The 22,855-nt window shown below is 42.9% G+C and overlaps 1 protein-coding gene across 1 annotated transcript in view; it reads right to left on the bottom strand.

Moving 5' to 3' along the window:
* Positions 1-22,855, bottom strand: part of DLG1 (discs large MAGUK scaffold protein 1) — a 3,205,960-nt gene that overhangs the window by 1,422,065 nt on the left and 1,761,040 nt on the right. Inside the window, exon 12 of the mRNA XM_044070715.1 lies at positions 17,349-17,361. Coding sequence (XP_043926650.1) covers positions 17,349-17,361 — 13 coding nt within the window. The remainder of the gene's footprint in view (positions 1-17,348; positions 17,362-22,855) is intronic.

Raw genomic sequence — 22,855 nt, 5'->3', positions numbered from 1 at the left:
TGCAATCCAAATTGTAGCTTGCTACTGATCCCCCACCATGCCCCAAGATTCTCACTACACCTTTCTAAACATACTGGAAAATATTAAGATACAACCTAACACCCTAATACTGGGTGATTTTAACTACCCTGCCATTAATTGGGAAAACTACTTGGGTACCAACACTTTTGCCCATAAATTCCAATGCCCTGGATCAACTAATCCATATTCCCATCAGGGGCTCAAATATCCTTGACCTGGTCATTACCAACATGGGAGATCGATGCTCTACACCAACGGTCACCCCCTTGTTGGTCAGGTCTGACCATAAGCTAATCGCCCTTGACGTCCACATCCCACCCCCAGTAGGAAAACCTCCATAAAAACTTCTCCAAAGCCAACTTCATGCTACTCATGTCAGAAGTGACAAACTTGAAGACACCCATGCAGACGGGAACTGAAAGTCCGACTGCCAAATGTTACACTAAGGCACTGTATGAGCATATCCATTAGTGCATAAATCGTGCCATTCCAAATAGAACAAAGATTCTTTCCTCCAAAAAAAGGAAGTTAATCTGGTGGTCCCATGCCATAAACAAGTTATACAACAGAAGGAAGAAACTGTTACAGAAAAAAGGAAAATCCCAGGATACAAAATACTCCCTTACCAGCCTCAGTAAGAAGCTGAGATCCCTCATAAAACCCTCCAAGCTAGTTATGAAAATAAAATTGCCAAAGATTCTAAGGACAACCACAAGGCATTCTATAATTATGTCAAGAATCTAAATGGCAATACTCACATATGCTCTGAGCTACAAAAGAATGGTACTAAATATACTGATCCCAAGGATATTGCCAATATCTTAGCAGATCGATTCAGTGCCAATTTCACCCCCTCTCACCGCCTAAAGGGCCCACCTCAATGCCAAATGCCAGTAATCACAGCCACACAGGTAAAAAAACGCACTATCCAAAGCTAAGAATACAGCATCCATGGGACCAAATGACATCCCGGGCTGTGTACTACATGGACTACAAAATGAACAGGCACCTCACCCACGGGTCATGTTTAATCATAGCCTCACCCTCAGGCTTTGTGCCCAATGAGTGGCGCACAGCTACAGTTATCCCACTCCACAAAGGTGGGGTGGTCCACCTTGGACCCAGGGAACTATCGTCCCATCAGCCTGATCTGCAAAGCCAAGGAACGCATTATCACGGAACTTATAAACAAAGACATTGACAATCTTCAAACACTGGACCCCCACCCAGTTTGGATTCATGAAGGGCCGATCTTGTCTACTCAACCTGATTGACTTCTTCGAATCAGTCTTCAGAGCCGTGGACGAGGGTAAGATGGTCCACACAGCCTATTTGGACCTCGACAAGGCCTTCGACACCATCCCCCACTCTGGAATCATAGATAAACTTACTAAGCTGGGCATTAATCCCTATGTCACTCCATGGGTTGCAAACTGGCTTACTGACAGAACCCACAAATTAAAAATAGCCAACTCCAAATCCAGCTCCAGACAAGTGGAGTACCTCCGGGTTCAGTCTTGGGACCGCTCTTGTTTGGCAACTACTTCTCCAAAGTACAGACCAACACCAAGGGACTCTGGCTAACAAAGTTCGCAGATGACTGCAAATTAGGAGCCATTATCAAATCCCCAAATTATGTGGATATCCTACAAAAGGGCCTTACAGAGATGGATGCTTGGTGCCAGAGCCATGGGCTCAAGCTCAATGCCAAGAAAAGTACAGCTTCGTACCTACCATAAATGTAGATGTTCGAGTGTATACACTGCTGCAGTCATTACACTTGGGTTATCCTGCCGTCAGGCGGTTCCCCAGTCGGCCTGAGTTCCAAAGTCTTGGTCCGGCATCGGTTGCTGTCGCCTCCTCCCTGACGTCAGTGCGACACGGGTATATAAGATGCAGCCGACGCCATTTTCTTCAGTTTTTCTTGCCCCAGATGTCAGGTACCTCTAAATAGGTAGGCAATTCCAATTGCTAATAAAACATACATAAGAAAAGCAAAAAACAACTTACAGCTACCAGCAAATAATCCCCATAGGTAGTAAGGGTAGAAGACATAGGTACGTACCAGCCAGTAAGAGGGGAAGGAGGGAGGGTAACCTGGACTGCAGCAGTGTATACACTCGAACATCTACATTTATGGTAGGTACAAAACTCTGTACTATGTTCATCGTTTTAGACTGCTGCAGTCATTACACTTGGGTAGAATCCCAAAGCTGAGGAAGGGTGGCTGGTTCTATAAGGCATTAGGGGTGGCTATAAGGCCCTGCAGCACTGCAGTGGTGAAGCCAGCTCTGGATTTAGAGTATAGAGCAGATGGTAATGCTTGGTGAAGGTATGTACAGAACTCCAAGTTGCTGCTTCCAAAATATCCTTGGTAGGTACTCCCCTGAGGTAGGCAGTTGAAGTGGCTGTTGCCCTGGTGGAGTGAGATCTAATGCTGCTAAGTACAGGTTTTCCATGGTATGTGTAGCAGAAACTTATACAATGTCCTATCCATTTTGAAATAGTCTGTTTTGAAATGGCTTTTCCCTGTGCTCCTGCAGCATATGCTACCAATAATTGCTCAGATTTTCTGAAAGCTTTGGTTTTGTCCAAGTACAAGCATAACTGCCTGTGAATGTCCAAAGAGTGCAGTAGTCTCTCCCCTTTATTCTGTGGTTTAGGATAAAAATTGGCAGGTGAATAGTTAAGTTTAGAGCCACACTGGATACCACCTTTGGCATAAAAGTAGGGTTAGTTCTTAAAGACACCCTGTCCTGGTGGAAAATAAGGTTCCACTGCCATTAGTGCCTGTAATTCTGAAACTTTTCATGCTGATGTTATTGCCAGGAGCAGAGCAGTTTTCCAAGAGATATATTTTAATTCTGCTGTGTTGGCTGGCTCAAAAGGAGGTAAAGTTAGCTTCTCCAAAACAAAGTTGAGGTCTCAAGTTGGAATAGGTGCGCTACGGGGCGGTCTTATGTTTTTAGCCCCTCTGAGGTACTGCTTTAACAGAGGATTAGAGAAAATTGGTGGATCCGTGTTGTAATGAGCAGAGATGGCAGAGGCATGGATCCTGATGGATGAGAAGGAGAGTCCTTTGTCCAGCAACTCAGTTAAGTATTGTAGTATCTGAGGAATGTTTGGGACAAGAGGGTCAAGGCTGTGAGCTTGGTTCCAGGCACAGAATCTCTTCCATTTATCCAAATAGGCTTTCCTGGTACTAGGCCTTCTGGCCTCCAGAATGACATCCATAACAACTTTGGAGAGAGGCATTGCTTGCTTGACTAAGGAATCTTCCATGCAGCTAGATTTAAGGTCTTTAGCTGGCTGTGTAGTATTTGATTGTTGTGCTGAGTCAGCAGATGTGGGATTTGAGGCAAAATCCAGGGTGGTTCTTGTGCTAAGCTCCTTAAGATTGGGTACCAGTGCTGGCGTGGCCAGTCTGGTGCAATCAGGATCATCTTTGGCTCTTCCTGCCTGGCTTTTATAAGTACCTTTGGCAGGAGAGGTAGTGGTGGGAAAGCGTATACTTGTAGGTTCTCTCAGCTGAATGAGAGGGCATCCACTTTCCATGCTTGTGGATGGTAACTCCTTGTGCAGAATTTTTGTAGCTGGCAGTTTATTGGGTATGCAAACAGATCTATATCCGGGCTCCAGCATTTCTGTGTTATTCCGAATATTTGTGGATTCAACTCCCATTCGTGGGGATCCATGATGTTTCTGCTTAAGTCGTCTGCCAGTGTGTTTTTCTCTCCTGGCAGGAACTGTGCTTGCAGATGAACTTGAAGGTTTATAGCTGTGTTCCGCAAGGTCATATCTTGTCTGCATAGGGGGTAGGAGTGAGTGCCCCCTTGCTTGTTTATGTACCACATAACTGTGTTGTCTGTCTTTAGTAGTAGTTGTCCTGGATGCAGCAGGTCCTTGAAAGCTATAAGCGCATTTTGTACAGCTAGCATCTCGTTTTGATTGATGTGAAGATGCCTTTGTTCTGCAGGCCACGTGCCCTGAATGCATCTACCTGCCATGTGTGCTCCCCAGGCGTAATCCGATGCATCTGTTGTCAGTGTTTGCCTGGCTGTGGGTTGTGTAAAAGGCTGTCCCTTGTTGAGGTGACAAACTTGAGCCCACCATTGAAACTCCTGTTGAAGGCAAGGGATTAGTGGTATAACTGTTTCCAAACTTTGACAGTGTTGAGACCATACACTCTTTAGGTACCATTGTAGTTTCCTCATATGCAGTCTGGCATATGGAATTAGTAGTATGCAGGATGCCATGTAACCCAAGGCCTGCAGAATTTTTCTTGCAGGGAGTTGGGTCTTTGTTGCCATCAATTGAAAGTATTGAGTGAGTTGTCCTTGTTTGTCTGGCATGAGATAAGCCATCTGGGCCGTTGTGTTCAACCTGGCACCCAGGAATATAATCACTTGTGAGGCCACTAGTTTTGACTTCTTTTCATTCACTATGTACCCCAGGCAACTTAACTTTTTTACAAATGCCAGATGCTTTAGAAGAATGTCCTTGCTCTCTGCTTGAATCAGACAGTCGTCCAGGTACGGATAAATTTGAATTCCTTTCTGTCTGCAAAATGCAATTACTGGTGCCAGGCACTTTGTGAAGACCCTGGGCACAGTAGATAAACCAAAGGGCAGTGCAGAGAATTGGTAGTGCATTGAACCAGCTATGAATCTGCGGTATCTTCTGCAGTTTTGTCTGACAGGGACATGCAGGTATGCCTCTTTGAGGTCCAAAGTCATGAGCCAAGTTTTCTTGCCCAGCATGGGAAGAACCTGCTGTAATGTCAACATTTTTGAATTTCAGAACATCCAGGTAAGTGTTTAGAGATGAAAGATCCAGAATAGGCCTCCAGGCTTTGTCCTTTCTGGGCACCAGAAAGAGTCTTGAGTAAAATCCTTGTCCTTGCTCCTGTGATGGTACCTTTTAAATAGCTCTCATATCCATGAGGGCTGTAATTTGTTTTTGAGCCTCTGGCTATTGATTTGGTGGCAGATTTGGCATTCCTTTTAACCTTGGCAGTGTGTGAAAGTGGAACCTGTAACCTTGAAATACAATGTTGAGAACCCATTTGTCTTTGGTGATCATTTGCCAATTGTGGTAGAAGAGTGCCAGTTTTCCTCCCAAGGGGGCTGCCAAGAAGGATTTGTTTGGCAACTGTAGTGGGAAGTCATTGGAGCTGCCTTTTATATGGTTGGGGCCTGTCTTCCCCTTCTTTCTGGCCTGATGCAACGAGGCCTGTAAGTACCTTGTGTTTGACCTCTACCTCTTGGACGTCTGTATCTTCCCCTTTGAGGTCTGTCTGTAATTGGAAAGGACCAATTCTTAGTTGGCCAGTTTCTGCTAAATCTAGGAGGCTGAACCTGCAAGAAATCCTTCACCGTTTGCATAGATTTTGCCTTATCCTCCATTTTCTTTAATACCTCTTCTGCCTTAACTCCAAATAACACATCCTGCTGCAAAGGTGCATCCAATAATTTTGCTTTAACATGATCTGGTAACGTATGTTCTTTTAACCAAGCATGTCTTCTAATGACAGAGCCTGTAACTGCTGCTCTGCAGGTGGCCTCTAGAGAATCAAAGCCACATTGCAAAGTATGCTTTCCCACTTGTTCAGCTGCATGCAATAAATCCTGCATTTCTTTAAAATTAGGAGGATCTGATTCTGGAAGCATTTTTTGTTTCAACTGAGACAGTAAAAATTGCTGATATTTTAGCATGTGAAACTGGCAATTTAAGGCTCTCATTGCTAAAGTTGCAGACGTATATACTTTCTTTCCCCATCTGTCTAATGCTCTGGAATCTCTGTCAGAGGGAACTGGATTCTTGGCTGATGAGGCCTTAAATCCTTTGGGTCCCTGAGAAATAGTTTCATGGTCAGCTACAGGGCTTTTATACAGAAATTTATGTGAGTCAGGGACTCTGTAGTATCTGTCAGGTTTAACAGCGGCTGGAGGTAAGGAATCAGGATTTAAGCTGGATTCAGTATACACATCATCCACAATATCTAACACTGGCGGAATAGCAAGGGGTCTGTGTTGAGGTAATAAAAGAAGTCTCTGGGCCTTTTCTTGGATTCTGAGTAATCCTGGCCTTCCCAGTGGAAATGCTCCCTTGTGGTATGTAGGGTTTGCCCAAAGGAGTAGTCCTCAGGTGGTGAGGCTGATGGAATTGATTCCTCAGCATCAGAATCCTCATAAGGGGGTAAGGAGTATCCTACGTCTGAGGATGAATCAGAAGAGATGGACACCTGGTCGGATGAGTCATAGTCTGCTTCCTGTCTAGGCCTTTTATCAGGAGGGGGATGGGACCCCCTGATCAGACTTATTAGGTCTTAGGCCATTTTGAGCATTTGTTTCTTAGGCATGGAGGCCTGTCCTAGAGAATGCTGTATTTGTTTCTTTGACTTTAAAGGAGGCTTAGACTTAGCTGAGGGTTTAATGCTTAACTGAGTAGGTCTGAAGACACCCTCTGTAGCTGTGGGTTGCTCGGCTACTCCAGATCCCTCTGAAAGGTTAGTCTCAGTAGGCTGAAGAACTTGTGCATCCGAAGGCCCAGCCATCTCCACATGGGAGTCAGAGGCAGCTTGTGGTTCTACAGAAGCGGTCGTCAGGGGCTGCAAAGGTGCCTCGCTGAAAGCCGGAGAACTGGCGACTGGCCTAGAAGAGGCTTCGTCGTCAGTTTTGGGCCTCGGATGCCTATCCTTGTCTTTGCGCTTTTTGTGTATTCCGGTCGTCGGAAGTTCCAATGACATGGTATAAATGAATTTTCTACCAAAATAATGTCGGGCAAAATCAAACCGACGTTTAATAGTGCGCTTGTTAAACCTAGCACAAAACCCACAACCAGTGACGTCGTGGTCAGGGCCTAGGCATGGGATACAATAGGAATGGAAATCCTTATGAGGTATTTGCTTCACACAAGAAATACAGTTATTAACTTTTACTGACATCGGTCTGAGGCAAGAAAAAGTTTCCCCAACGGGGTACTCAGCTTTGTAGAAGACTTTGGTTCTGGATTCGGAATGAAAATCTCAGGAGACTGCCGACTGTCAGTTGCGAACTGCTTTTGCTTCGGGCACCGTGCGGCAAGAAAGACAGAAGAAAATGGCGTCGGCTGCATTTTATATACCCCTGTCGCACTGACGTCAGGGAGGAGGTGACAGGAACCAACGCCGGACCAAGACTTTAGACCGACTGGGGAACCGCCTGACTGCAGGATAACACAAGTGTAATGACTGCAGCAGTGTAACACAATGAACATTGTACAGTTATCCCCTTTGGGAAAAAACATGCACCCATGAATTACCAAATAAGTGGCAGTACACTAAACACCGAAAGTGTGATAAGGGACTTGGGAACACAGGTGGACAGTGGTCTCACCTTCGATAACCAAATCGTCACAACAGTCAAGAAATCCTTCTATGTAGCACATCTCATTACTAAGGACTTTTCATCCAGGAAATAGGAGGTCATTGTCCCACTGTACTCATCCCTCATTAGACCCATTATAGAGTACAACGCCCCATTTGGCATGTACCTCACAAGACATCTGCAACAGTTGGAAAAGCCACAGAAATACCTCACTAAAAGAATCACAGGCCTAAAGCAGATGCCCTATGCTGTCTAAAAATACTCCAGCTGTACTCTTGTCACATACTGTCTACTCAGAGGCGAATGTCTTCTTAACATATAAGACCATGTCAAACCCAGAGCTGCTGGACATGCTACACTTAAAGAAATCCCAATCCCTCAGAGCCACGCGCTCCAGGGATCTAAACCTGGTCATCACATTGAACAAAACATGCTGGAGGGATAGATTCCTGTCCCAGAGACTCCCCATTCTCTGGAATAGACTACCCATACATGTCAAGCAGAGTGCCTCTTTGGCCCTCTTCAAAAGAAACCTTGACAACTGGATGGGAGATAGTAAATTTACCCCGGGGATCACGTCAGTAGCCCTGCTAGGCAGGTGACCAGGGAAGTAAAATTCCTGGGAAAAAATAGCCCGGGAAATGTTATGGCTAGGCTTGTATAGGCCCTAGGGCTGATCGCCTATTACCACCCTATGAACATTGCTATAAGATTTTTTTTGGTTACTCTTCTTGTTACAGGATGCCAAAGTTTGGCAACATATCTCTCTCTACTTTTTGTGACGTATATAGTTACGTTAAACGTCTTTATACTCTGGACTTATCAAAAATAATTACTAAACAACTTTTCTAAACTCATATATGTTATCCAAATACTCCTTTAGGTTCCATTTATCATTTTGCAATTGCTTCTCCTCTTGTACTAAGATACCCCTTATTCTTCAATACTTTATAACCATTTTCAACCTCTTTAAATAATGCCCATTACCTTTTTCAAGTAGCTCTCATTTTTTTCTACCATGTTTTTAAACTGCATTTTCATTTTATCCCACTAGCCATCCCACCTGAAGAAATTTCTATCTGCTCTAAAAACTCTTCTATCATTTCCTTTACCCATTCCTTAAATTCCTCTCACTAACAGAGAAGTGGGAAAGCACCACTATCTCACTTTTATTTTACTACCCTGCATCGTTATTCTCAGTATTTTCTGCTGCATGATCTGAAATAGTTTTTGGCTGTGTTTTCAAAGCTTTCAGTGAAACACATGTTTTTGGGAAATACAACCTCAATCCAGTTTAGACCAATTACTGTACCTTGGGTAATACGTAAATTCTGTCTGGATTCCTACTACTGAATTCACATCTTTCATAACAAACATCCTCTTATATTTCTTCATAAATCTATCTTCTCTACTTACACTGTCCCTTCTAGGTTCCCTCGATACATCCTCACTATTGCAAATCAGGATACAGTCTCCACCAAAAAATAATATTCCTCACTGAAAAAGTATTTCTCCTGAAATTCTTTTAAGCTTTACAAAAGAGTAATCTTAGGTGGAATATAAATTCATGTAAGCATAATCTTCCTCACCTGACAGTAATCCCCTGTTACCACATATCTAGTCTTTTTTAATTTTTCTATCACTCATGAAGCCTGTCTAGCAATCAATATTACTACTCTCCATTTCATTTACCCACGACATTCTGCAGAATGACCATCCTGAAATCCTTTGCCAAATGTGCATGCTCATTTCTTTTCAAGTATGTCTCCTGCTACATTATTTGCACTCTACACTTCTTAATATAATTCGGTGCTCTCTACTTTTTGCCAATACCTGTAAGACCATTTATATTACAGGATAACATGGACAGGTTATCAGTTATGACAGAAAGCCATTACTCCCACCTATTATAAATGACAGCACTTTTGACTGTATACTTCCAATTGTTAGCTTACACACACACATTAATGTCTGGCAGGCTCCTCTCTCATGCAGTTGCTTCTTTTCATCTCCATTTGAGATTATGTCACATTTTTAAAACTATTTGTTTCAATGGCAACATTCAAACAAAAAAAACTAAAAATTCAGAACTCCCTTCCCTTTCTAAATGAGAACACGCACAAAAATATGTACATTTTCAACAAATGAAGATTATTCCTGCAGAACAGGAGCAGTTGCCCCAAACTGAGGGCTGCACCCACAGGCATTACTGAACTGAAAATGGAAAAATGACCCAAGGTAAAACACATGGTACATCATGGGAACTCACCAATTATTTTTCAGTTTTTTTCTTATCTATATTCCCCTCCAGGTAAGAGGAAAACAGCTTGCTTGTTCTCAGCAAACACTTACTTTTATCAGTAGGAAAGTGCACTGTTTACTTTTTAACTGAACTGAATAAACTAAACTGTGGACTGTTATATTAAATGCGTCAGACTACTATGGCTGCTGGGAAGATAAGTATTTGAATAATTTATTCACTTGCCACAGTTAAAAAAAACTTAATTTATTCACTGAACTACTTGCCAATTTACCTTTACTCCTTACCTTGCACAATTCACTCAGCAGACAGTGTTCAGCCCTCAACTGAGTAATTGCAAAGCATCTGTAGACTTTTGTCTCCCCCAGTGAAAGCTTCTGTTAAAGAAAAAAATGAAGGCCCTTCTGCACCCTTTTAGGAGAGCGTTGCCTGGGTCACATCATCTTGAGGGTGATTGGAGTAGTGCTCAGAGACGGTGTCTTTACTGGCTAGTTTGAGTTAAAAGGGTCATCTTGTTTTGTTTAAGATCTGCATTTTCACTTGTCTATGTGTAGTTCACCATCATGCACTGCTGCATAGCGGTGGTCACCATTAGTGGTTTAGACACAAATGTTTGCTTGTTAAATTTTCCCTCAACACTTAGCTTGTGGTCCTCCAGAGGTTATTTGTGACTCCGCTCTGGTATCAGGTGGAACACTAAGCCAAGCCTCAGCGGTACCAACACACCTCTCACCCACTAGCCATTCCTAAGTGCAACTTATTTTCCTAACTATAAAGATTTACCCAACACTATGGACGGACAATTTCCCACAATTTCCCCAGCCAGCATGGTCAACATGGTTCATAGAAGTGTACTAGGCTAATGGCCCTAGAGCCTTTAGAAGCCTAGCAGATAGGATTAACCTGGCATTGTGCCACCCAACCTTAGTTCCTAGTGCCTCTGTTGAGTAAAGCCACTGGAGTGATCCCCGGGGTGTATTTTCTATTTCCCATCCACTCATCAAGATTTCTCTTGAAGAAGGCCAGTGAGGTGCTCTGCTTGACATGTATGCATAGTCTATTCCATAGCATGGGCAGTCTCTGGGTTATGAACCTGTCCCTCCAGCATGTGTTGATTGTGGTAATGAGGTTGAGGTCCCTGGAGCGTGTGGTGCGGAGGGATTGGGATTTCTTTAGATGTAGCATTTCTAACAGAGCTGGGTCAGACATGGCTTTGTAAGTCAAGCAGAGATCGCCTCTAAAGAAATAAACTTTCAAAAACGGAAAAACAAACTAGCGAAAACCACCGCTAATTCAAAAGCCAAGAACTCAACTCAGGCCAGTCCAAAATGTAAGAAACAAGAAAACAACAAAAAAAGAAGTTGTTTTCTTATTTTTTTTGTTTTCTTGTTTCTTACGTTTTGGACTGGCCTGAGTCGAGTTCTTGGCTTTTGAATTAGCGGTGGTTTTCGCTAGAGATCGCCTCTAAGCAGGCGATATGAGACAGAGAATAGCTGGAGTTGTTTGAGTCTGTCCATACAGGGCAAGTGTTTAAGGCCTAGGATCCTCTTTGTGAGGTACTTTTGCGGTATCTCCGGTTGTTGCAGGTGTCTAGTGAGGTACATGCAAAATGGGGCATTGTACTCGATGATTGGCCTAATGAGGGAAGAGTAGAGGGAGACAATGACGTCTTTCTTCCCAGATGCAAAACTCTTAATAATGAGATGTGCCAGATATAAGGACTTTCTGACCACAGTGGCAACGTGGTGGTCAAAAGAGAGGTTGCTGCCAACCTGTGTTCTCAGATCTCTTATGATGCCTTCTGTGTTCAGTGGACTACCATCAATGTGGTAATTCAAGGGAACCGGGTTTTACACACAGGAGATAAAGATACATTTTTTTTGGCATTGAGCTTAAGGCCATGGTTCTGACACCAGTCGTTGGCCTCATTTAGGCCATTCTGTAGGATGTCAACATCACTTGGGGAGTTAATAGCAGCTCCCAACTTGCAATCATCTGCGAACTTTGTCAGCCAGAGTCCCTTCGTGTTGGCCTGGACTTCAGAGAGGAAGATACCAAACAGGAGAGGACCCAGGACGGAACCCTGTGGGACTCCACTCATGACTCGTCATCAGTCTGACTTGGAGTCAGCTAATTTCACACTGTTGGTTCCATCTGTGAGCCAGTTTGCAACCCACCTAGTGATATATGGGTTAATGCCTAGATTAGTAAGTCTTTCTAAGATGCCTGAGTGGGGAATGGTATCAAAGGCCTTGGCCAGATCAAGGTATGCTGTATGAACCACCGTACCTTCATCTACAGCTCTGGTGACTGACTCAAAGAAGTCAACCATGTTGAGCAGGCATGATCTAACCTTCACAAAACCAAACTGTGTAGGATCCAGAGTTTGGAGAGTCCCTATATCCTTGTTTATTAGGGCCATGATGATGCATTCCATAGCTTTGCATATCAGACTCGTCAGGCTAATGGGGCGATAGTTCTCGGGGTCTGCAGTTGCTCCTCCTTTGTGGAGAGGGATAACTGTAGCAGTGCGCCATTCAGTAGGGACAAAACCTGAGGTAAGGCTGTGACTGAAAAGGGCACACAGGTGAGGTGCCAGTTCACTCTGTAGTTCATGTAGAAAACAGCCAGGGATACTGTCAGGTCCCATATAAAAGCTGTATTCTTGGCCTTGGACAGTGCTGTTTTAACCTGTGCAGCAGTAATACTGGGTGCCTGGGAATCTACTGGTATTGTGATTGGTCATTTGGGGGGGGGTAAAGTCAGCACTGAATCTGTCCACCAGTATATTTGCAATATCTGTTGGCTCTGTATAGGAGGTACCATTGTGCAGTAGCTCAGAGCAAATCTGGGTATTGCCATGGAGAATCTTTACATAACTATAGAAGGCCTTGTGGTTGTGCTGTAATTCTGTTTTCATAGCTAGCTTTAGAGGATTTGTTGAGGGATCTCAACCTTTTGTTGAGGCTGATAAGGGAGTTTTTCCAGTCTTGGGACTTCACCTTATTCCGCATCAGATTCCTCCTACATGTAGAGTTTGTTTATGGCAGGGCACCACCAGATTGGCTTCCTTTTTTTTTTTTGAGGAGAGCGTCTTAGTTCTATTGGGTATGGCGAGATCCATGCATTTGTGTACGTATTCATACAGTGCATTGGTGTATGATTTGGCAGTCATGCAACTATTCTCCATTTGCATGGGTGCTGTGAAGTTAGCCACCTCTGTTTTTAGGAGCCCAAAGTTACCTTTGAAGAAGTTTTTCATGGTGGTTACCTTTGTTGGAGAGGTGAGGGGGTTGTGGATTTCCAAGGTGATAGCCTGTGATCGGATCTAACCAGGGAGGAGTTGACTAGTGGTGTAGAGCAACGGTCACCCACATTAATAATGACCAGGTCAAGCATGTTGCTACCGCTAGTGGGGGTAAGAACAAGCTTGTCCAGGGCATTGGATTTAATGAATTCCAGAAAGCGTTGGGCAAGTGTATTGGTACATCCTGAGGCAGTGTATATTAAGAACCTTGAATCCATGCTCTCACACACCAGTTAGTACATATGAGAATAAGCGGGTTGTCAGCATGCACACCTCATCTCCTACTCCACCCAAACCCACAGCACACATACCTACATATACAGAGGTCCTCATCAGAAACATACCTAAATACCACAGATCACCCAAACACAAACACAAGTACACTACACATGCTTCCTCTGCGGAACACAATACACAACAGCTTGCATACCAGTGTCTCACCCGTCAAGCCCTTAAAGCAAAAACCAGGCTGGATAAGGAAAAGGTCACAGTCAGCTGTCTGTTGTTAGGTGCCAGGATATGCCATATCACACATGTACTCAAGTCTCTCAATAACAGGTACTGTTATGACTCCATCATAGTCCATGTTGGTGTTAATGACTTGAGACGTACCTCTCTGGACTATATGAAGAGAGACATGACTGAACTCTCAAGACTGTGTCTCAGAGGCAGGTATGTCCCTAGCCTTAAGCAGCTTTTTTCCTTCACCTACGATGATGCCTCAATACAAACAGAAAATGACTGACTTGAATAATTGGCTTGGTTCTGGTGTCATTCTAAGGGGATCCAGTATCTGTCAGCCTGGGATGACATGATCGATAGACCTCGATGATCGGCTAGAGATGGTCTTCTTCTGTCACTCCTGAGATTTCGGCTACTGGCTAAGGCTCTTCCCACCCCCATAGTGCCTTTTTTAGGCAGTGTCTCAAGGACAAAATTCCTGACGTAAAAACTTCATCCAAAAACAACCTGAAGATTATGCTACTAAACTCTAGGAGTCTTAACACGAAACTGCACTCACTGGAAGCAGTCCTCTCCTTGGAAGATGCAGACATTTGTACAGTCACGGAGACCTGGTTCAAGGCTGTAGAGAGCACCCCAGCCATACCAGGTTACCCCTCCTTCCACATGTTCTGACCACAAACTGAAGGCGTGAAAACTAAAACTAAAGGAGGTGGTGTATCAATTTTCATTAAAGATAAATACACCTCTAGATTGGTCAAACAGCATGACTCCCTGGAGATACTTCAGGTGCAATTAACTGTTTGTAGGTCACCTATTCAAGTCACTGTAAGCTACAGGACCCCCTCTATGAATCAGGACACCCAAACTGCCTATTTGGATCTACTTGAGTCTATCAAAATGCATCCGAACACCATGGTTTTGGGTGACTAACTACCCATCCACTCACTGGGAAAATTACTTGTGCTCAAACTCACTTGCCCAAAGGTTCCTCAACTTCATTAGCTCCAATGCCATGGTGCCAACGTCCTGGATCTGGTTCTTACAAATAAGGGGGATCACTGTAGCACCCCCACTGTGGGGTCTTCCTTGTTGAGATATGACCACAAATCAGTCTCAATTGAAGTAACCATCACATCTGACTCCCCCCGCCCGCAGCAACTAAACTAAAAAAAACTTCTCCAAAGCAGATTATAACCTCTAATACGATGGTACAAATAGCTTCCCTGGACCTCCCCTCTCAGATGGGATTGGCAACTATGCAGAGGTCTCCACCAATGCTTTATATAAACACCTGTATAACTGCACTGACTCGGCCATACCTGATATGACCAAAGCAAGCTCATCAAGGAAGAGCAAACCTGCCTGGTGGACAACGGCCATTAACAGGCTTTACAATAAAAGGAAGACATTGCTATCTAAGAGTAAAAAGGGGCCAGCCCTAAACTGGAAACACTCCTTCCTCAGCTTAGACAAGCAAATAAGACTTCTTGTGAAGTCCTCCAAATCAAACTACTACTTCTTCTTTTGGCTTTTCCCGGTTAGGGGTCCCCGTAGCGGATCATCTGTCTGCTCATGATTGGCAGTGGAGTTTTACGGTGTTGAGTTGCCAGCCCGGTGCCCAACCTTCCACAGAAGACACACACACATGCACACACACACACACACACACACACACACACACACACACACACACACACACACACACACACACACACACACACACACACACACCTTGGGCCAATTTAGAGTATCCAATCCACCTACTGGATGTCTTTGGGATGTGGGAGGAAACCGGAGCACCCGGAGGAAACCCACGCAACCACAGGGAGGACATGCAGACTCCGCACAGAAGCCACCCCAGCTGAGAATCAAACCGGAGAACCTCTTGCTGTGAGGTGGCAACGCTAACCGCTGCACCACCACGGCCACTCTTATGAATCCAAATTAGCTTTCTCAACTACAGAAAACCATAAGGCAATTCTTTAGTTAGATCTGTAACTTAAAAGGAAAGGCCCAGATATGTACCGAACTAACACTTAATGATACCACATATACTGAGCCTTTGGACATAGTTAACCTGTTAGCTGACAGGTTCTGTGAAAACTTCACTCCCCAGTCCCCGCCACATGTATCCCATGACATCCCTGCCACCTGTCCCCTACCTTCTATCTCTAAAGAACAGGTCGTTAACACCCCCCTCTAAGGCCAGCAGCACAGCATCTATGGGACCTGATAACTTTCCAGGCTGTGGCCTACATGGGCTCCAATAAGAATTAGCAACACTACTGGGTACTCTCTTCAATCATAGTCTAAGCACAGGCTTCGTCCCCTGCTGAACAGAAAATGTCTGTTACTCTCTTGCACAAAGGTGGTGCTTCCACTGATTCTGGGAACTATAGACCTATTAGCCTGACTAGCCTTAACTGCAAGGCCATGGAGTGAATCATCATGGACCTTTAACAACAAAAATATAGGTAATCTCCAAACACTTGACCCTACTCAGTTTGGATTTGTGAAAGGGAGATCATGCCTGTTAAACCTGGTGGACTTCTTCAAGACAGTCAGCAAGGCCCTGGACAAGGAGAAATCTGTGCACACAGTCTACCTAGACTTAAGCTAAGGCATTTGACACTATCCCCCACTCAGGCATCATTGACAAACTCACCCAGCTAGGTATTAACCCTTATATCATTAGATGGGTCGCTAACTGGTTCACTGATAGAACCCATATAATCAAAATAGCGAAAAGACCTCCAAAAGCAGACCTGTAACCAGTGGTGTTCCACAGGGATCAGTCCTGGGACCTCTACTATTTGAAATCTACTTCTCTGAAGTAAAAGGAAAAACTAAAGGTCTGTGGCGGCCTAAGTTTGCTGATGATTGCAAATTGGGGATGGTCATAGAATCTCCAAATGATGTCAACATCCTATGAGAGGGTCTTACACAAACAAATGATTGGTGCCAAAGTCATGGCCTTAAACTCAATGCAATAAAAATGTATCCATCCCTTTCAGTAAAGGTGATGTTCCTGCTAACTACCACATCAACAGCAACACCTTAAGTACGCACTCAGTAGTGAGAGACCTGGGCACATAGGGTGACAGCAATCTCACCTTTGACCACTATGTCTCCACAGTGGTAAGAAAGTTATTCTATATTGCTCATCTCATAAGGTCATTGCCTCCAGGAAAAAAAAAGTTACAAAAGTTATACCCTCCCTGTAGTCTTCACTCATCAGGCCAATAATTGATTATAACTCCCCTTTTGGTATGCACCTTTCCAAGCACATGCAGCAACTGGAGAAACACGCGTTACTCACTTTAAATACCTTAACCTGATATGCGACATTAACAGAACCTGCTTGAGGAACAGATTTGTCTCCCAGAAGTTACCACACCTTTGTAACATATTTCCACTTCATGTCAAACACAGCACCTCTTTGGCCCTCTTCAAACGCAATGTGGATGACTGGATGGGTAACCATAAATTCACCACGGGGGTTCCACCTGCATCCTTCTTGGACAAGGGCAATAGGTGGTGATCATGGAAATAAGGGTAGAACTTGGCTATGCTTGTAATGGCCCTGGGGCCATTGGCCTAGTAACTTCCTAAGATCTGATGACTACCACCATTGCAAAGTGTCCCACAGCTTTAAAAAAAGCAGACAGCCTTGAAAAGATAGTATCTATAGCTCAAGCCAATGATATAAATCTAGATATCAACTACTATAAGAAAGGAGAAAAATAACGTATGCGATCAATAAACTTTTACATCTCCCACCCCAGCAGACGTAGATCACAACTTTATATTAACTTTAACTTGCTTCTATTCATCCTTTTTTACCTTGTTACACAGTAAAGCCTAGATATCTTCATATTAAGAAAAAGTACTTTCTTGCTTCAACATATACAGCAGTCAGTAATAAGACTTCACCCAGACACCTAAAATACCTATAATGCACACGATACAAAACTGATTTACAATATAAAATGCAATATACATCATGAAATGTTTATACAAACATTAGTGGTAATAAATTATTTTACTCACATTTACTTCTATACTCCCTTCAATGTCCTCCTAAATATTAAATGACAATATGTGGTACACGTTTTATAATTCATCCAGCAGTTTAACTACGTCAGTCAAAAAAATTTAGCCTTTCTCAGCTGCTTCTTGCAAAGCCACATCATGTCTGTTCCTATATCTAATGGGATTGATGATTTACAGTCTCCCATTTACCCATTAATTTCACAATGTTTCTGGTTTTCTTCCAGATGCTCTTCATCTCCCATCATCCATACCTGGTTCAAGTCCAAGGTACTTATTTTTAGTCAGCTCCTCTAATATGTTGTAGCTCAACCACTTTCTTCTGCAAAAATGGAAAAAAAGGTTTCACTTTCAATGTCTCTCTTCTGGGTTTTGTTATTGTCAGAAGAATATGACACAGCATTCCCTTCTGTTCGCTGGATCACCCCTTTACTGGTTATATATTTTGTCCTTTTTCCTTTCACCTGTTCTGCATCCAAAAATGTCTTTGATCCTCTAGGAGCAAATCTTTATTCTGGTATAATTGCATCTTTACTAATATACTTGGACCAGATTTTGAGCACACACACATAATGTTCCCTATCAATAAACAAATCATACTGTGTAGCAACCAGTTCAGTTGCTTGTCTGTACTTCCATAAAATGAGAGCAGTCTGTTCCTTCCAGTTTCTCTGGTACAACAGAAAATTTTAGGTTCTCCCTGCATGGACTGTCTTCTAAGTAAACTATCTTTTGAATTAGCTCTTCTTGAGAGCTCTGTGCCCAGCCTCTGGTTTTTGCAGTTTTATCAGTTCATCTAACCAGCTAGTCAAATCTTATTTAATTTTTCCTGATGTTTACCTGATCTGATATACCCTTTCAGTGTTTCACTTATTTTAATCACATCTAACTGCATTTGATTTTCTTCCTCTGAATTACTTGAAGCAAACTCCTTTATATTTCCTGGTTGCTTTTCCTCTTACTTTCTCCAACATTATTCTTAGCTGGCATCCTGCCTGGGGAACTACTAACCATTTAACAGAACTGTACCAAAATTGATAAACTGTACTGACCCCCGCCCCCGAGTTTACAGTTTCACACTGAGAAGGCTCTATTCAACCTATGTATCAGTGTGTAGCCATCTTGGAATCTCCAAAACAACCTGCAATCTTAGTAACTGAATGGGGTAATGGGGTTATAGTACAGAATGGGGTTTGTGTGTATTGATGATGAGGATGTTAGTATAGTTAAAGCTACTTCACTACAGGTGTTGAGCATTTAAAGCCCCTCCATAGCCCTCTGTCTTCATGCTGCCATCTTTTGTGCTACTCTCCATCTTTGGACTGATTACTTTTACCTTGTCACCAGTTGTAAAGTCCTTGTGTAGAAAATTCCTACTACATTTGGAAATATAGTGGTGAAACCTATGCCTTACAGACTTGATGGTCATCCCCTTGTTTCTACTTGTCTGAGGACTGAAGAGTAATGCTCTATCCAAAGGTGCACTTAAGAACTGCATCTTCACATCTTCCACTAGGAATGGAATCCTCAGCTGGGACTATCTTCTAATTACTGACCCTGTTGCAGCAGCCCTGTATGCGGAATACACAGCATCACACCCATACATTTAAGGACATGCTTCACTAGCTGTACAGAAGCATGAATTTGAGAAGGCAAGGAAGCTTTCAGATTTTCATCCTGCATTCTAACAAGACTCTAAAAGCTGCTTACAGATGCGCCTCATATTTCAAGACAAAAGTCTTGTACTTCAATGTCCTGAATGCCAGGGCTGATGAGGAATCCCTCTTTTTTTTTTTTCCAAATCTATTTATTAACCTAATCTCCCTGGCAGTGGGAAGACTGTTTTGCCAGGTGGCGTCTTATCTCCTTTCCAAATTCCAGACACTAAAATCTAGATCTGCAATAGTGTTCTTACAGAGAATTTTCTGAGAGCCTGTACACGTAGAAGTGGTCATGCCTCTTGAGGGCCGGGGAGTCTGACTCCTGGGAGGCAGCATCAAAGACTTACAGGAGGAGATCTTGTACCATAGGAACAGATACCAACTTAAGATAGTCCTAACTTCAGAAGATCCACATCTATTTTGTGAAGCGCAAAGCCCTTACGAGTTTGATCCTGGAATTATTCCTTTAGCAGTTAAGTTACTAGCCAAGGTGTTTGTGTTCATAGGACAAGAGGAAGAACATATGAGACTTCTCATCAAGATACCCTTCAAAGGTAGACAAGTCAGAGTTTCTCATAGAAAAGGCTTCCATTTTTCTTTTGTTTCAACTCCTGATACAGAGGACTGGTTGGATTCAGGCTTCAAAAAACTGAAAAGCTTTAAGGCAGCTTAAGCAAATCTGAAAGGGAGGTGGGGGGGGGGACTGATGACCACCAAAAAGAAACAACTCAGTTACAACACAAGCTTTTCCTCCTATGTCTTGGTCTTACCATAAGGAATAACTACTAGGGATTTCTGACACTAATTGGGAAGTGTCTCTGAGTTCCGACCTCCTACAAGCTGGAGTTCCGACCTCCTACAAGCTTGCACCCCTCAATAATAACCAAAGAAAAACTGCCCTCCACTAGCTTACTAGTAAGATGCCTTTATGAAATTGTCTGACACTGACTGCCTGTTCCCTAAACAAGTTTTCAATCCAGTGGGACAGGCTGAAGTATGACAGTAAGGCAGCTTCTGAAGCAGCCCTGTCAATATCCTTCTCTGTAGCAGACATCCTCGGGCTTAGATCTAAGAGAGATGATCCAAACTCCAGGGGTGGGTGCCTTTCTGAAACTTCAAGCATCACTTCTCTGACCTATTCCTTCTGAGGGGAACATCTAAGGAGTCAATTTGCTGCGACTCTGCTAAAATAAAGGGTTTATCTAAAATGGCTGCAAACGTCTTTTTTCTCAAATAAGACTTAAGTGCCTAAAGTCTTACCTTGAGTGTCTTAGGCCTAAACTCCAGACAGACAATCAGCAATAAGATGTTCTAGACTTAGGCAATAAATGCACCCATCATGAAACTTTGTGTGGTATTTGGCATGTACATCCCATCTACTGATCTTCTCAAGGAAGAAATGCCTTGCACGTCTGTGTTAGGTGGCTGCAACCCCAAAGTTCAAAAACCAGCATAAGCAAAAGACAATATTAACTATAGTGAAGACCAGAAAAACGGATCCCCAGTGAGGTATTTATCTGACCAGCTCTTCACTGACAGACCTGGAGAGCCAGAAGTATGAATGAATTTTCTGCTAGCAATCACAAATCCAGTAAGAAATAAGTAAAGATGGTGTGGACATATGCTACCTATATACAAGCTACCTGAAGGTCTAAGGTAAGATGGCATCAGCCCCGTCATATGACTAGCTCTAACAGACAAGCCAACAGTAGTATCTCAGCCTATGACAAAATTCCCCTACACTGATCTATGTGAAGAACACCATCTTTTCAATTCTGATGCAATGCCAACACAAAAGATTATAGACCATTATTTGCTTGGCATACCAAGCAGAAATAAAACAACAATCACAATGGAAAAAAGTATAATGCAAGGTGTCATACTGCGACAGTAAACTTTTAAACAATGGATATGTTGCCTACAGTGTGTGTGATAGTTTATAAATATAAATATATATATATAAATAAAACTTCACCCCCCCCCCCCGATTACTATACTACCCTAAGGGGTTTCAGTGAAGCACTATGTTGAATCTGACCACACTAATTTAATTGTTCCATTCAACAGCATGTTATCAAATGAAAAAAAAAAACATTTTACTGGTAATATATTATGTGCTCTGTATACTGACAAGTTCAACAGAATAACTAGGATGGAAAGAGTGTAATGCAAAAAGAATTAAGACGGTAGCAATGATCATGTTTGTAACAAAGGATATTGTGCTATACACAAGGCCATATCTCAGGGCCCCCTTTCAGATTTCATTATTCAATATTCAAGGAATAAACACTGTCTTCAGCTACAAAAATCACCAGTGCAGTATCAAGCTGACTTTAACCATACCCACTTTAATTACCCTAATCTCTTTTTTTGGCTTTTCCTGGTTAGGTGTTGCCACAGCGGATCACCGGTCCGCAGACTGATGGGCAATGGTGTCTTTACTGTGTCGATTTGCCAGCCAAGCACCCAACCTTCACAGAAGGCACACACATATACACGTGCACCTTCCTGCATGTGTTTAAAACTCACACGGCTGCAGGGAGGACATGCACACTCCTCACAATAGGAGCTCTAGCCAAGAATCGAACCAAAGGACCTCTTGCTGTGAGGCGACAATGCTAACTGCTGCACCACCATGGCCAATTACTTTAATCTGTGGTGTATTAATCTCCAGCAAGTGGTAAAAGAAAATTTGCTAAAATAAACATGGACTTTCTGATATAACACTAACTCAAGAAAGCATTCCAGACAATTATTACACTTAGAACACTAAGCAAAAGTTCAAAATAATAGGAACACAGTACTAATGTAAAATATTAGACTGATACAATGGGTACCATTGAAATAACGGATATGCTGCATTGTCTCTCAGATCCACTTTAAGATTTCATTATAAAACTGTTAGGCAGCAACCTCTGTTCTTCTTCTTTCAGCTTTTCCCGATTAGGGGTCGCCACAGTGGAACTCCGGTCTGCTAATGATTGGCAGTAGATTTTTTACGGGTGCCAAGGTGCCAGCTCGACACCCAACCTTCAACGAAGGCACGCACATTCTACGCATGTCTTTCGAATGCCACTCGACCGCGGGGAGGACATGCAGACTCCACACAGAAGGTGCTCCAGCCGAGAATCACCTAAAGTTTATAGGTAAATACTAGACAACTGGTAAGCAAGACAATGACCAGACAGTGACAAAATTAAGAATCAAACCTGTCCTTGTGTCTGTGAGACAAACAGCTTATTTATGCCAACCCGCAATATGCAAGCCCCCTAAGGTTAAAATTCTACCCTTAGAAGTTTTAGTGCAGACTACACTGAATCTGACCATGCCACTTTTGTTACTCTAATCTACAATGTGCTATTCTGTTGCATGTAGAAAATATAAAAAAAAGCTTTTTCTGACAAAACACATGGGATTTTTTTTTTTACTTCTGATGCAATGAGAACACAGGAAATAGGTATTGTAGACCATTACTGTATGTAGTACACTGAGCTGCAGTTCAACACTTCACCCCATAATGGGAACAGGGCATGAAGATAATCAGACTGTGGCAGTAAACATCTCTGAAACAATGGGCTTGCTGCTTTGACAAAACACCGTCTACAGAAAGAGTATAATGCAAAATATTACACCGTGGCAGTGAATATTTCTGAAACAACTATACTGTCTGTGTACAGAAGGACATATCTTAATCCCATTTTCACATTTCAGTATAAAACATTCA

Source organism: Protopterus annectens, chromosome 4.part1 (genome assembly GCF_019279795.1).
Source record: "Protopterus annectens isolate FY-2018-M chromosome 4.part1, PAN1.0, whole genome shotgun sequence".
In the NCBI taxonomy this organism is placed as follows: Eukaryota; Metazoa; Chordata; order Ceratodontiformes; family Protopteridae; genus Protopterus; species Protopterus annectens.
The sequence above is the reverse complement of the archived record's forward strand: the minus strand, read 5'-3'. Positions and strand labels throughout refer to the sequence as shown.